The sequence below is a fragment of the Clarias gariepinus genome, chromosome 15 (genome assembly GCF_024256425.1).
Source record: "Clarias gariepinus isolate MV-2021 ecotype Netherlands chromosome 15, CGAR_prim_01v2, whole genome shotgun sequence".
NCBI lineage: Eukaryota > Metazoa > Chordata > Actinopteri > Siluriformes > Clariidae > Clarias > Clarias gariepinus.
The window spans coordinates 28896718-28912660 of record NC_071114.1 but is presented as its reverse complement, the minus strand read 5'-3'; the positions used below and the strand labels follow the sequence as shown (position 1 = coordinate 28912660).

General features: G+C 39.8%; 1 protein-coding gene across 1 annotated transcript in view; it reads left to right on the top strand.

Annotated features, from left to right (window-relative positions):
- The window catches only part of LOC128542983 (trichohyalin), a 186307-nt gene extending 171893 nt beyond the window's left edge, over nt 1-14414 (top strand). Inside the window, exons 31-37 of the mRNA XM_053513234.1 lie at nt 272-397; nt 2686-2853; nt 2937-3109; nt 4721-4795; nt 4888-4981; nt 5570-5625; nt 12939-14414. Of these exons, the coding sequence (XP_053369209.1) occupies nt 272-397; nt 2686-2853; nt 2937-3109; nt 4721-4795; nt 4888-4981; nt 5570-5625; nt 12939-13014 (768 nt within the window). The 3' untranslated portion in view covers nt 13015-14414. The remainder of the gene's footprint in view (nt 1-271; nt 398-2685; nt 2854-2936; nt 3110-4720; nt 4796-4887; nt 4982-5569; nt 5626-12938) is intronic.
- The last annotated feature ends 1529 nt before the right edge of the window (nt 14415-15943 follow it).

The window sequence follows — 15943 nt, the reverse complement described above, 5'->3', positions numbered from 1 at the left end:
CAGACAGTTTGGTCACTGACCGATCGACCGGTTCATCTCTATTATAAACGTAAAAATAGTTTGAAAATCGCGATTCGTAACTAAGTCAGTTTTTCCCTGATCTCTATCACCAAGCAGTACTACTACAGCTGATTTATTATTGTTGTCATTGTTGTTATAATTATTGTAAATAAACTTTGATTGGTTCTCAGTAATAATACACAAGTCAACATGAATATCATAAATATCTGACCCAGATAATATCTGTGTGTGTGTGTGTGTGTGTGTGTAGTTGGCCGAGCGTACTCAGGAGACGACCCGCCTGCAGCAGCGGCTGATCCAGCAGGAAGCGAGGAACGCAGAGCTGAGTACAGAGCTGCAGGAGCTGCGCAGTCAGAGCCGCCTCTCTCAGGACGAGGTGAGACTCCGCCTCCTCCTCACGTCACACGTGACACCAGAACATACGTTACGGACGGTTTATAAACCTTAATGTGAGTCTAATAATATCAATTTTCCTTTTCTTTCAAGTTAAAATAAAGATTTTATGTAAATAAACCTCTTATGGAGACGACGGACAGAATCCCTGCGGAGGTGAAGCACTGCATCGCTGTGGGATAATAAACTTATAGGTTTAGTAAAAATAATCACAGCGTGGTTTCTGAATGAAAGACTGCATGCTGTCAGATCACATGGTCTTCCTGATGCTCTTTTCTCAGGCACGTTTTCAGATTAACTCGGTGGTTTACCAGCAATAGATTTATGTATTTATTTAGATTTTCAATAGTATTTATGTTTTTTATGTTTGTTTTTATAAGATGCAGAAGGGTGAATACTTTTACTTGAGATTAATATATACTGTATATAAATCCTGAAAGTGATCGACATTTATTAGAAACCACTACTCAGGATTTTGAATCATTTCCTGTGATACCTTGTGCAATGCCAGGGCGGTATAGAACCGTCACTTGGTCCAGATCTGGACTGCGGTCTGCTGTTTCGTGATTCATGCGTCGGGCTGACGCTCTTATCTAGAACGACCAACAGTGCATAAGTGCTTTGAAGTTTCTGTTATGGGATAGATATTAAGTTTCATGATACTAGGTCGTACAGTTCACTACAAAAGGTAGGGGGCAAATACTTACATGACGCCCTGTAGGTGGTTCCGCCGATATACTATAAATAAATATTAACTCGCTAAGACTGCGTTATACGTTGTTATACGATCGTGTGTCCCGTTGTTTCCTCTGCGAGTTACTGATGCGAACGCGGTGTGAAAGTGTGACACGCTGGATCGATCGGAGTGTGGACGTGAAGTGCACTTCAGACATCTGGACTCTCTCTCTCTCTCTCTCTCTCTCTCTCTCTCTCTCCTTCTCACATCATCCTGTGTAAGTGCCGTCGGTGGTTCTCGCTCGAAGGCCCCCACTCTCTGTCCTGCTTTAATTGGTCGAGGAAAAGCAGCCTTGTCATTTTGTGGTCAGCAAAACCTCGGGCTAAAAAAATAAATCGAATAAAATAAAAATAATAATAATAATGAAATCAGGAGCAGAAAGCGCGTCCGCTCTCGCTCCTTCCCCTCTCCGGCCTGATTGCAGGAGTAATGACGGGTGCCGGGTGCGCGGGCCGAGCCGCGTGTCAATCGTCTGCTTTCGGTTTTGCCTTTTAAAAATAATTGCTCGCGCTGCAGCCGGATCGGCGCGAGGCCACTAATGATCGCCGCCGGTCGTGCAGCATGCAGGGGGAGTCGGAGCAAACGAGTAATGAGAAAAGATCAGGAAGCTGTATTTCTGCGTGTTTGCATTTATAGCGCTTATCATTTTGAAGTGTGTGTGTGTGTGTTTGAACTTGCCTGGCTTGTTATGTATAAAAATATTTTGTAATCATATACGTGCACGCAAAGCTGTATGTGCTTTCTGTGTATTTGCTCCTGTCATTGAACCCACACACACACACACACACACACACACACTCACTCTAAGCACTCTCACTACTTTAATTGCCTTTGCTTTTTCCTTTTTTTCCCTTTTTTTTTCATTACCTTTATTGGCTCTCTTCTACATCGCATGTGCTCAGGGATTGTGGAAAGGTCATTGTGAGACCTTCTCAATGTTCTCCCACACACTTTCTCTAACTTACACACACACACACACACACACACACATATATATATATATATATATATATATATATATATATATATATATATATATATAGGCAAGCCTGACTCTTCTACCTTACGTGTCTATTTCTGGTTATTTACGACTCTGAGTGTCTGTTGCAGTCACTTAAAATGATTTCATGTGACGCCTCGTGTGAAATATGGGATTTTCTGTGTAACAATGCATAAACACCGTAATTCATTACACTTACAGGATATTTTGACACCTAATCAATGCCTGTTTTTTAATTTTTTATTATTATTTCTTCGCTCACTCGCCTCCACTGAAGAGACCACTCCAGACGTGTTAGAAACTTCTCTACACCTTTACCCTCATTAAATCTCCTCCTGTCATGTCTGTTAGTTCTGATATCGCTAATATTAGCTAACTTTAGCGAGCTGTTGTTAAGTCCTCTAAATCGAATTCGAGTCTCTGTTGACGTCAAAACCTTCACGCCGATTGATTTAATGGAAATAAATCTCCTTTTTCATACGGATCCAAAGATCTGAACGGCATCGCTCATCATCTCGGCGTGTTGTACTTTCAGACTCGGGCGTACGAGGGGCGTCTGGCCGAGTTAAACGGACAGCTGGCGCGCGCTCAGCTCTGGGGTCAGCAGCAGCTCGTCACCCTGCAGTCCAGTGAGGAGGAGCTGGTGCTCCTGAAGGTCGAGGTGGCCTCCCTTAGAGAGAACTACCGCTCCAAAATAGCTCAGGTAGAAGCACGCACACACACACACACACACACACAAAAGCTTTTTTTTATTAGGCTTATAGCCTGTGTGTGTGTGTTGTGTAGATGGAAACCTTACACACCGAGCTGGACTCTGTAGAACAGAGGTACAGGGCCGCGGCGAGTGAGGCGGAGGTGTTGAGGCAGGCGCTGAGCGACGCCCGCACCGACAGTTCCCGTCTGCACCGCGAGAGCGAGCTGGTGGTCACCAACGTCAACCAGTGGGTCAAAGAGCAAAAGTAAGTGCACGCCACAGCAGGTGGGGCATACTTACAGGACCAGTCAAAAGTCTGGACACGCCTTCTAATATAATGTTTTCTTGTTTGGTGTTTTTTTTTCTCTCTACAACAATAATAGAGATTTCAAACTATATATAAAAAAAAAATCTACAAAATGAAGTAATTAAGTAATTTTAACACCAGTCAGTTGTTATTTTAAGACACTGAGGGGACTGTTTTTATATCTTTGCTGCTAATTACCAGAAATGTTTACTGTCCTCATCTCACTACCTCGTTACCTCGTTACCAGAGTATTGGATTGTGTTAAGTTTGGGGTTTTGTGTTGTTGCTCTTGTTTGCACTTTATGTTGTCTTTTTGTTTAGTGCTTAGCAGTGTTGTGTGTAACGCATTACAGAGCGTTAGAGTACTTGGATCACATTTTTTAATTATTTTTTTGGATTTTTTTCCCGATTTTCTCTCTAATTTAGTCGTGGCCAATTCCTCCCCGTCACTAGGGGGCTCCCACATTAAGGCAACAACTACCATTCAGTTGGGAGGGCCGAAGACTATACCGTGTTTCCTCCAAACCGTGTGACGCCAGCCGACCGCATCTTAGTGTTAGGGGCGGAGTAACACACTCGGAGGAAAGCGCTAGCCGCTCCTTCCGTGTGCGCGAGCTCACAGACGCCCCTGATTGGCTGTAGAGCCGTAATTAATGTGGGAGCATGAAGTACCTCTCAGCCAATCAGCTCTCTCTAGACCTCCGGCTGTGAGAGGTAACAGCACCGGGGATCAAACCAGCGATCTCCGGATGATAGGGCGAGCGCTTAGTTATTTAGTTATATTTTCAAAAATGTAATGTTATTTAGACATTCCGTTAGTGTGTGTGTGTGTGTAATAGTTGCCCTACAAGCCCCGCCCCCGATAACTCGCCCCTCCCTCTGTTATTCCTGCTGTGAGTAGTTAACAGATTGTGGGCCAAACTTCACTGAGTGATGATGGTAGAATAATTATAAAGGTCGTGACTAAAACGCTGTTTTGTTTCACTGTGTACTGAACTCTATATGGTTAAAATGGCAATAAAAGCCTACTATTGTGTCAAGTGTGTTTGCAAAACCCATTAAGCTCCATGAAATTGTCTCTCATGAAGACCTTCCCAGGAAAGCAAGACCCAAACTGAGCTCTGCTGCAGAGGAGAAGTTTATTTAGAGTCACCAGCCTCAGAAATCACCAATTAACAACCAGCACCTCAGATTAGAGCCGTTATGAAGCTTTACAGAGCAGAAGTAGCAGATAAACATCTCAATATCAACTGTTCAGAGGAGATTATTGTGCATTTTGGATAAACGCCTTCAGTATTGATTTACAATGTAGAGAGAAATAAAAGTCTGGAACGACCATGGAGTGAAAGTAAAGGTATCTTGATTATGTCAAGAGAGGTCGAGGCTCTGGGTTGCTGATCAGGTGGTCGGGGTTCGAGCCCAGTCACCACCAGGTCTCCACTGTTTGCTCTTAGGGCAAGACCTTTAACCGAAGGTCACCACCACCAGTGTGACCTCAGTTTCCATCACATGAATCTCTGAGTGTTTACGATGAAACGTTACCAGTTTATTTAATCTGCGTCTCACCAGGCAGGCGGACGAGAAGCTCGGACTCAGAATCAGAGACCAGAGCAAGAAGATCATCCACCTCACGGCTGAAAAAGAGTAAGAGCCGCCTATGTGTTTTTAAATAGAGTGTGTGTCTGAGAGACGAAGCGTCTCATGCAGGTGAAAAAACGTGTCTTTTCTTCTTTCAGTCATCTGCAGGAGAACGTAGAGAAGCTGCAGGCGGAGATCCGGAGACTCAGGACAGAGCTCGATGAGCAAAGGATGGAGACCGAGAGATGCAAGGTTTGTTTAGAGCGTATTTATTCCTCTCTCTATGTGTAATGGTTTCTATAATGAGTGTGAACTGTTTGGAGAGTTGAACATGTGTTCTTGCATCATGAAATGTGAGAGCCAGTCACCTTAGAGTATCCCAAGCAGAGGAGAAAAAAAAGGGAAACATGATAGATTGTGGGTGTTTTATTACTTAAAAAGCATAAAAGTTTTTTGCATTAATATTATTAATATTACTTATAATTGTTAATCAACTAAATTAGGTGTGGTTCTTATAATGGATTTATATTTAATCATAAAGTAAAATAATCAAATAATCTCTAATATCACAAATAAAGTCAACATGACTTGTGTATGATTTATCTAATATCTGAATTGTACAATATTATTTGCGCATATTTAAAAAAAAAAACTAGATCTTGAAACTTGATGTACATCGGGTCCATGATGTTTGAGAAATTGATGTTCGAGGTGTGTTATGTGTTTAGCTGCGGGGATTTGAGACACACTGATGTACTTCTGATACGACTTGGATGATTTACAACCTTAAGAGAGACGTTATTGTGTTCTTATTGCGTTTGGTTGTTTGGTTTATTGCAGGCGTTTCAGTCCCAGAACGTCGGTGAGCAGCTGCGCAGTCGTCAGCCTTCTGCACTGTGAGTCCATCACCACCATCACCATCACCTTTACCATCTTCACCATCATCAACTTCACCATCACCTTTACCATCTTCACCACCACCTTCACCATCATCACCACCACCTTCACCATCATCACCACCACCTTCACCATCATCACCATCACCTTTACCTTCACCATCATCACCTTTACCATCACCTTCACCATCATCACCATCACCTTTACCTTCACCATCATCACCTTTACCATCACCTTCACCATCATCACCTTTACCATCACCTTCACCATCCTCACAATCGTCACTACTTTCACTATCACCACATACACTGACACCGCGATCCCCACCTTCAACACTGTCACCACCTCCCCCTCACCACCATCACCACCTACATCATCCTCACTACCTTCATCACTGTCACCACTTTCACCATAACCTTCACCACCTTCACCCTCACCACCATCACCACTTTCACCATAACCTTCATCACCATCATCACCTTTACCTTTATTGATACCACCATTACCATCTTCACTACCACCACCTCCACCACTTTCACCACCACCACCTTCACCATCATCACCGACTTTATTATTAATCCAGTACAAACAAAACATTTCTGTAAGTAAAAATATTTGTATGCCAGAAATAGAAAGCAGAATGTTAAAAGCACTTTTCAGAAAAAAAGCAAAAATAAGAAATTTTACTGCATAAAACAAGAACCAGGTACGAGAAAGTCCTCACATGTCTGTGTCTGGTTCTGGTTCTGCAGGATGTTCAGTAAAACTAAGCAGCTCATTTCCTTATTAAACTCAGACCATATTTTAAGCAAAGGGTAGTTACAAAAATTATTGACAATATTGTTTCATTAATTACTGTTTACTGCTTTTTATAGATTTTTTTAAGCCTTTTTTTTTTTTTTTACAGACATCCTCACTCTACAGCAGTTATTTGCATGTGCTTAAGTTCAATAGTTTTATTTTATTATATTTCTTTTCTTCAATCTTGTATCATTTAAATAAGATAAACCACATCAAATCATCACTGTTATCCCAATGTTTCTGAAAATGTTCTCTGGTTTAAGGAATCCTTAAAACTTTTGTGTGTAACTCTTAAACAGAGATTCTTCTTTTACCTTCACACAAAAAAAATACTTAAGTTTATGAACTGTAAGGAAGCTAAAAGCATGCGAGGAGCCACTTCTGTCGAGTTTGTGTCTTATCTTCAATAAACAGCGCTGTGTGATGCAGTAAGTCCATCAGGCAGCAGCGTAAGGTCTGTCGTTTCGGCGACACGATTCCGCTCTGTGGACATTCACCAGTCTCCTCTAACAACGTGTAATTTACAGAGAGAGAAAAAAAAAGAATCTTTCGACATTGGCGATCGCACAAATTGGCTTTTCCTTTAAGAATCTGCAACACAGCAGAACCCATTTAGGTTCTGGCCCAGTACCAGGTTCACTAGCGGCTACCATCACATCCTGTCCACATACGCACCAAGCTGTACCCTCAGCCGTGTCAGTGTCGGAGGAGGCTGGAGGCGTAAACCTACTCAAAGTGCTACACTTTACTAAACTTCGCTGAGTTTCAGGGGGAGAAATTGGTTACCGGAGCAGTAAGTGGATAATCACCCTGGAGACTGCGACTCTCTTGACTAATCATTCAGAGAGAGACAGAAAGCACAGAGCACAGGGATGGAAAATTATACACACACATTAACACACTCTGCTCATTCAGTGGAGCTGTATGACTAAATGAAGTTCAGTTAATGTTCGCAGACACGAGGAAAGCCTGCAGGCCTGTGTGGAGAGAGAGAGAGAGAGAGAGAGAGGGCTTGGTTTGATGTTTACGCCATGTGCTGATCTTAGTATAATCATATAATCAAAAGAAAACATTAAACACAAGATAAATAACATAAAAACCAGGCAGGCTTTTTTTTTTGTCTTGACTCGCAAGGTCCACAAATCTGATCTGGAAGAGGTAAGTGTGTGGCATATTAGTGTGGTTGGGGTTCAGTGTAAAGTAGGAACGGGAAATGTGTAAATAGTTGAGAGTGCACCACCTGTAGGATTATAAAGAAACAATGACACGTTTTATCTCCTCAAACACCTTCAAAGTTTCAGAACTCAACTCGACAGTGAGCGCGCGGGTCGAGTGGAAGCGAGCATGCCGGGCTTCCAACGCATATCACATGACTGATTAGACGGATTAGCACTCGCAGTGTTTTATATCGGAGGCTGGTCGACCGATCGAACTGAAAAACCAACCGGTTCATCCCTACTATAAATGTAAAAATAGTTTTTTAAATATCTGTTTTACAGTCAGTGGGATGATATATGGATCACCACACAAAAGCATCACATTCATAACTGAATCCCCCGTCTCTTATAGGAAGTGCCCTACCATTTATTTGAGAGGATATGGAAAAGATTATTTAAATGAAAAAAATAAAAAGGTTATAGACACATGGCCATCACACACACAAGTGCTTTTTTGAGCGTCATATTCCAGATTTATTTTAATTTTTCCTGTTTTTACACGCTCCTCTCATCTGAGAAGGCTTTCCCGCTAGAAGTGAGTGTGTGTGTTTGTGTGTGTGGGATTGGTGTTCATTCAGCTACAAGTGCATTAGTGAGATCAGGTGCTGATGCCCAGGTGTCAAGGAGGCTCCAGGTTCAATTCCAGTTTACCCCGAAGGTTTTTAGAGGGTTTGGGTTCAGTCAGGTCTTCTGTGCAGGACACTTCTGTTCTTCATGTCTTTATGGAGCTGGCTTTGTGCACGTCTGCATTGTCGTGCTGGAACAGGTTCGGTCCTGTTAGTCCAGTGAAGGGGAACTGTAATGCTACAGCCTGCAGAGACGTCCTATAGGGTGTTGATCCAAATTTGTGGACACAGTTTAAGGAAGCAGGGACGCCTGTAGGATTGTATTACGTAGTATGAACAAGGATCACCTTTGTTGCATACTTTTGATGTCTGACAAATCTTCAGTTGTTTTTTTAAGTTTTTTATTTTTTCTTGTGAGATGAAAATTGTTGTGATAAAGATGGCATTACTTTAAAAACTTGATCACATTTTGTTAAGGGATCTCAGTGGGATCTCAGTGGGATAGGATTGAGCTGCTGTCAAAAAGATGATCATTATATCCACCGGCGGTGTCCTTGGTGGGATCCGGCCCATGATTGTTTCACTGGTAACGTTAAAACATGTCTTATAGGACAGAGACTGCGAATGTCATTCATTTATGTCATGCATGAAGCATCTCGTTGTTTTAATTTTCTTTAAAATAAGGTAGTGCAAACTTTTGCCCTCAGCAGTTTTTATTTTATTTAAAAAAAAATTTTGTCCTCAGAGTTCTTCTTCCTGAGCTTCACCGCTGTAGGGTTTTATAGGCACTCTTTCCTTAATCTTTCCGGCACTTTCCCTGCACATTTTAAAGAGAAATAAAAAGAACATTGCTCCGATAAGATGCTTTCATCCCCCCAAAAAATAAATAAATAAATAGACTATTCATTAGTGCTTTGCTCTTTCCGGTTCACTCGCTGTAACATCCCTCGGGCTGATAGAGAGCCTGTCCTGTTTATTTGGATATCAGGGAATAAATAAATAAATAAATAAAAACTCGTATTCTACGCTTTTCCAAGCAGAAGTTATATGCGGATGTGGCGTAAATGGTACTCGGGATTAGATTTTCAGAGCAGATTGCTGTTATTAGAAGGGAGAAAGAAAAAAAAAGGGTGGGGGGGCAAAACACACAGCCGTCTTACTGGGAGGCAATCTATTTTCTTTTCACACAGGGCTAGAGCGACTCTTAATGCACTGAAGCAAAAGTGCTTTGGTCCGCAACCTTTCACGCCTTCACCTCCTTTATGTGATTGAATAGTTAATAACTTTGATTTGCCTTTGAAAGCGCGTGCTGTGGGGCCTGTTCATCTGTCGGCCTACAGAAAGGAAACCGCTCACGTTCCCCTCACGCCGTCCTCTTCTTACACCCCTATGTGGCATTTATACTTTGATCGTTTTTCGGTCCTTTTTTTTTTCCTTTTAAGGGCGCAGTTTATCCAAAACTGGGATAAATGGTAGACCTCATGTGCCATAGACTCCCATCATGAGTCGTCCCCCCCCCACCTCTCTCTCTCTTTCTCACACACACTCATGCGTCTGATCTCATCAGTGTGTTTGGTGTACTCAGACCCCCGTGTGAATGTGACCCTCCTTAATTGTGCCTCACGCTCATTTGCTCGCTCCACATGAGGTCCTGATTGCTTATTTATTCTCCTCAGGGTTCCTCACGGACATTAAAATGATTGACTCGTTTCAATTCGGCGCGCATTTATCAAGCGTTATTTGATAAGCTCCGCTTTCCTGGGTATCCACAAACGCCTCATTCTCCCACTCCAAATTCATAACGCACCGCTGTGGACTGTTATTCACACGTCTAATTGTTTCTCCAGCTAATTATATGCGGGGCGCGAATAATTTTGCATGAACAAAATCTGTTTATCCCGGGCGGAATTAACGGGCACAAAAGGGCAAGCATTAGCAAAGCTGCAGGAGTAGTCGTAAAAGAGCCGATCGCGTATGCAAAAAGCTGCCAGACAGGGCAACAACTTCGGGAAACAAGGGACCGTGACGGTTTAAAGGTTTTCATTTATTTATGTTCGAGAAAAACATTTATATGCAGAAAAAATATTTATATGCAGAAATAAATAAATAAATGAATACATTAATGCATGAATAAATGCATAAAGTCTGTTAATTGTCTGTGCTACAGAGAGCTCATTATACCTGAGGAAGCTGATGATCTCCACTGTGACATTTGACCGTTTGTCCAACAGTGACGTGGCCTCAGGGGCTACACGAGACTAAAGAGCTGCAGGGAGGAAAAGAGTGAGTGAGTGAGAGAGAGAGAGAGAGAGAGAGCAGGATAGCAGAGAATTCAATCCATGCTGAAACAGGAAGGATGCTGAGGCCTATGAGCAGCTCTGAGACCAAGGAGCATGTCTGTATTGTCACTGAAATTAGAATATATAGAATATAACATATTTAGGTGGTTCAGTTTGTACTCATTATTATGCATAATGAAAAAGATTTGCTAAATTCATATATACAGTTATTAGATTCATGCATAAGGTGGATATGTTTAGATAGAATGTGAATTTGTATTAAAAGAAGAAAAATTTAGAAATGCTTTAAAAAAAAAAAAGTTGCTGAATCCATGGTTTCATACACAAGGTAGATAAATCCATGGATGTGGTTCCTAAATTTACGAAATTTGTGTAAAAGATTGCTGAATTCATGGATGAGTTGCTAAGTATAATTACAAGGGTGCTAAAGTAAAAAAAAAAAATGTAGGTAGTTAAAGTCGTAGACAAGTTTATGAATTTATATAAAAGGTGGTTAGATTTATCGTTGAGGTTGGTAAATTTCTGATTTCATGTAAAAGGTTTATAAATTCATGAATTTCTATAAGAACTTGCTAAATTCAGGGGGGAAAAAGTGGTAATATTTATAGATTAGGCGTAGGATGATTAGGAATTCTTGTTAAATTTCTGTAAGAAGTTGATACATTTATAGACAAGCATGCTAGTTTCATGAATTTGTTTCTAAATTATGAAGAGGGGTCACTAAATGCATTTATTCCTTTTAGAGGTGTCGAGGTAGGTTAAAGTTTCTTTATAAGGTGAGCCTAAATTCAAGGTTTCTAATTCTTGAATTTCTATTCGAGGTTGATAAATTCCTAGGTAAGTTTGTCAGATTCATGAATTTCTAGATGAGGTTACTAAATTCCCCCATTGCATTTATAGAAAAGTTTGATAGATTCATGACATTTTCTAAAGGAATTTTTTTTTCTAACATCTAGCTTGCTAAATTCATATACAAGGTTGCGAATTTTATGAATTGCTTTCAGTACTTTGAATTCATAGCTATAACTTTATATATCATGGGACATGGCTAAATTCATTATTTAGTATAAAAGTTGCTGAATCACAGAAGAGGTGCTAAATTCATAAATATATAAATTTAGTTGCTAGAAAAAGTTGTTGCATTCAGGGATTTGTGTGTGATTGCGAAATACATTTTATGTGCAAGTTTGTACATGAGGTGGGTGAATTTATAGATAAAGTCACAAAATTTATGAGCTCCTAGAGGACCTTACTACATGCATGAATGTAAATTTACTCACTCTCTCTCTCTCGTCTATATCTCTTAATTATGTATTGACTCGGGGGGGCCTGGAGCCAATCCCTGAATACCGTGTATGAATTTAAAGTTCCTAAATTCATACACGTCATCATAAATAGCATAGATCAGACATAAGTTCTTTAGTTATGGTTACTAAATTCATTAACTGAATGAATTTAAAAAATAATAATAATAATTCTAAAAGTTTGCTAAATAGATGATTTTATTTACAGGTGTGTAAAGCCATAGAAAAGTTTATAAAAGTGTGAAATGTTTAAAGATGACGTCTTCAGATCCATAAAGGGTTCCAAATGAGGTTGCTGAATTCAAAGATAACATCGCAAAGCGTTTTTTGGACAAGGTTACATTCATGGATTCTAAATTCATAGAAGAGTTTGATGAATGATGAAGTAATGTATTAATTAATCTACAAGCTCATAGACAACATTGATTATTAAATGCATTAGTAAATAAGGTCACTAAATAAATGAATTTATATGAACTTGTCAAATATGTGATTGTATCTGTAAAGCGTTAAGAAATGTATAAATTTACTTATAAATAGGTTTTTGCTAAAGTTTACTGGATTTCCGCTGAATTCATTAATGTTGATTAATGAATTAATTATTTTATATTCATGATATTCAATAGGAAAAGAAATACTTGTATAAATATTTTAATACTAAATTTATTGCTGTACATTATATATTAATGTATATGATATTAGAATAATTTCATATAATATTATTTAAGATAATAAACTTATATACTGTACATCATACTATATATATTTTTTATCTTCAGGAAAAGAAAAATTGTATGATGTATATTATGTTCATAATATTATTATCATAATATATTCATATAATGTATAGCTATAAATTTAGTATGAAACTATTTATACAAGTTTTTCTTTTCCTATTGAATATTATAAATATAAAATGAATAAATTAATTACCTTGATTAATTCTGACTCAGTATATAAATTATCCTAAATTTAATATTTATAATTTATATATATATATATATATTTATTTTTATTTTTTTTTTAATTTATTTATTTTTTTTATTATTATTCTTTGCTATTAGCTTTCAAAATAATATTTTTAATAAAAGTTGCGTGTTTTCTTTTTTCTGCTCTGTTTTTAGATCGGGAATCTTCAGCCGTCAGCATGAGAGCGTGAGCAGGGATGAGTCTCTGGCGGTGCGGCTGGAGCAGAGCTGAGGCGCGCGTCTGCCCCGCCCGGCTCCGGTTTTACTGCAGAAGTGGGACCAGCGAGTGGCTCGGAGGGCACTGGAGAGAAGGGACCCTAAGTAGGGCACATGTCCCGGAGTGTAACCCCACAGCTGTCCGGTGTCTCAGGGATCCTCTGTGACGTTCTGCGAGACTGTTTGTTCACAGCAGTGCAGGATTGATGGAGCAAATCTCAGAACAGAACTGATGGAGAATTTGCTTTGTTTAGACCTCCATTTATTTCATAAACCTGTTAAACTTGAATAATATCGTGACACTGTGATAGATGCCGTGTGATACGAGATGATGGCGATTTTCTACCGCGGAGTAAACGAGCGCAGTTTTCATTTTTCAGAACGACAGGCGCCGAGTGTCAGAGTGCGTTAATCATCCTGAAAGTTGTTTTGCTCGGAGGTAAGCGAAGACTTGCGAGGCGTTATTGCAGCTCTCTGCGTGTTTGTTCGTCGCCGTGATATTTAATATATTTTTTTTTTTTTTTTTTTTTTTGACATTTCAGCATTTGTCGTAAATTTCTCAGAGGCTTTCGAATGAAAACTTTTAAAACCTGGAGGGGTTGAACACCTTTCGGAAAAACACATCTAGCGCCTGTCTTAATGTCTGATCTTTTTTGTATTCCTTTTTTTTTTTTGTGACTGCAGTGTATAAAGTGTCACATTACGGACAAATCATGTGAGCAATAATTAAAGCACCCTGTCTGCAGTGTCCCTGTCCCTGTGCGAGAGGTGCAACGCTGCGTTTAATCCGGGACCGTCCCCATACGCTCGCCGCGTGGCCTTCAAGCCGTAATCTATAATCTCAACACGAGGAAAGCGTCTTGCTCTGCTCAGGCAAAATCAATAAACATCATTCCGTCTCATCCAGCACTCGATACGTAACACTTAAGGTGTCTGTGAAAAATAAAGAATACCAATAATGGATATTAATGCCCTGAAATTTCCCGAAGCACAGAGTTTAGGGCTAATTCTGTCATTCTGGTTACTGTCAGTCCTTTAAACCCACTTCGACTAGTGAGAATAAAATACTACTAATAATAATAATAATAATAATGTGTTCGCCTTGAATTTTGTATGAATGTCGCATTTTGAAATGATTCCCTATGAGGAATAAAACACTTCACGCAGGATGTGCAGTTATAGAAAAATAATCAACAGTTGATTTTCTATAACAGATGCACTGATGTGTTTTATTCCAGTGATTTGCCAACGATTGTCTTTTTTAGAGACGTACGTTTTGGCTCTTTATAGTTAGATTTAAAGTTGCTAAAATAGTTTAGTTCCTGTTAAACTTTTAGTTCCCGCTCATTAGCCTCTTCTTATCTAATAATGTATATGATAATAATAACAAGGCCATGTGCTATATAAACATCTCCTTACAGATCAACAGTTAGGGAAATCAATTCAGTTTCACATCACAGTACAGCGGAACCTCGGCATACGTGTTTAATCCGCTCCACAAGTGGATCCAGAGTTCTTTAAGCAGAATCCCGTATTGTGAAACGCTTTCTCCCATAGGAAACAATGTGACTGTAGATAATCCGTTCCAGCCACCCAAAATATTACCAATATTACCAATTTCCAAAACTATAATCATATTTTTGCATATAAAAGTAATCAAACCATTTAAAAAAAGACGTGTAAATAAAGTAAAATATGAAATAAATAGATTCTGAAATTAATAGAAACTTCACTAAACTTTAATTAAGGATTTCTCTTGGCATCGGCTGCTTTAAAAAAACAAACTAAATACGGCTCTTTTTTCTTCTTGCTGCCTTTCTTGATAAAATTCATGGGACCCGCGGTGCACCTTCACTAAATCAGAAAAAACTAACAACCAAAATGATAATTATGTAAACTCGCTTAGCTTGACTTTCCACTGACGCTCCCAGACGTACACACAAGTTTCCGTGTTCGGTCGGCTCGGTTTGTTCGCTCATATGCTGATTTCTTGCAGGTGAAGGTGAAAATTCTTAAGGACTTGTGAGAGGTTCGTATGTCGAGGTACCGCTGTACTTTTGTGTGACAATTCATGTATTCACATTGAGTCTAAAATCGACTTTTAATTTATAAATTTTTAAGTTTTTGATTCGAGGTGGTAAAATGTTGTTCCTCTATGACCCTGCAGGTGGCGCCCTCTATACTACACGTAATGGCAGACAGTGCAGCATCCCGCGTGGCATGAGCGAATTTGTTTGTTTAGGTTATACATACGACAGTTATATAATCGTTAATCGTGATCATATTGTCCTGTCTGGTCCCTGGTGTTTACCGTCCCCGGTGCCTTAGAACATAAATTCTCAGGATGAACAAAACTAGGGATACTACAGTCTATGAGAATCAGGTGGCTCTGGGATTTGAACACATTCCCTTCTCTACCTGATCAGAACGTTTAATGTTTCTGACCTTCCAGTTCCAGGAATGTCTTTTCTAATAAACACACTGTAACCCTGAGCATCTTTTGGGTTTCTGTCCTCATGAGCAGGTGATTTAATGGCTGTAGAGAGAGAGAGACTGAAAATCAAAAAAATCCCATCAAGCGCAAGTCACAGGCAGGAGGGACGGAAGAGACGTGCGAGACGATGATCAGGCTGCAGTTATGTCTCGAGCAGACCTCAGATGGAGTCGTGCTGTAATTGGATCCCAGAAGGCTGTTCATTACTGAGAGGCAACAGACAGAGGTATTGTAGAATGAAAAGAAAAAAGAAAGAAAGAAAGGCTCTGCAGCACTCGTTGTCTTTATCAGGACATTACAAGACCAGGGTTAATTAAAAGTGCACCCAACACCGTGGTTTTTTTTCTTTTCTTTCCCCCCCCTCCACCTCCTACATCCAGAGCGTCTGTGCTGTTATTAGGTTCGTAATCAGAGTCGCTGGAGTGTTTTGGACAGAAACACACGAAGCAAA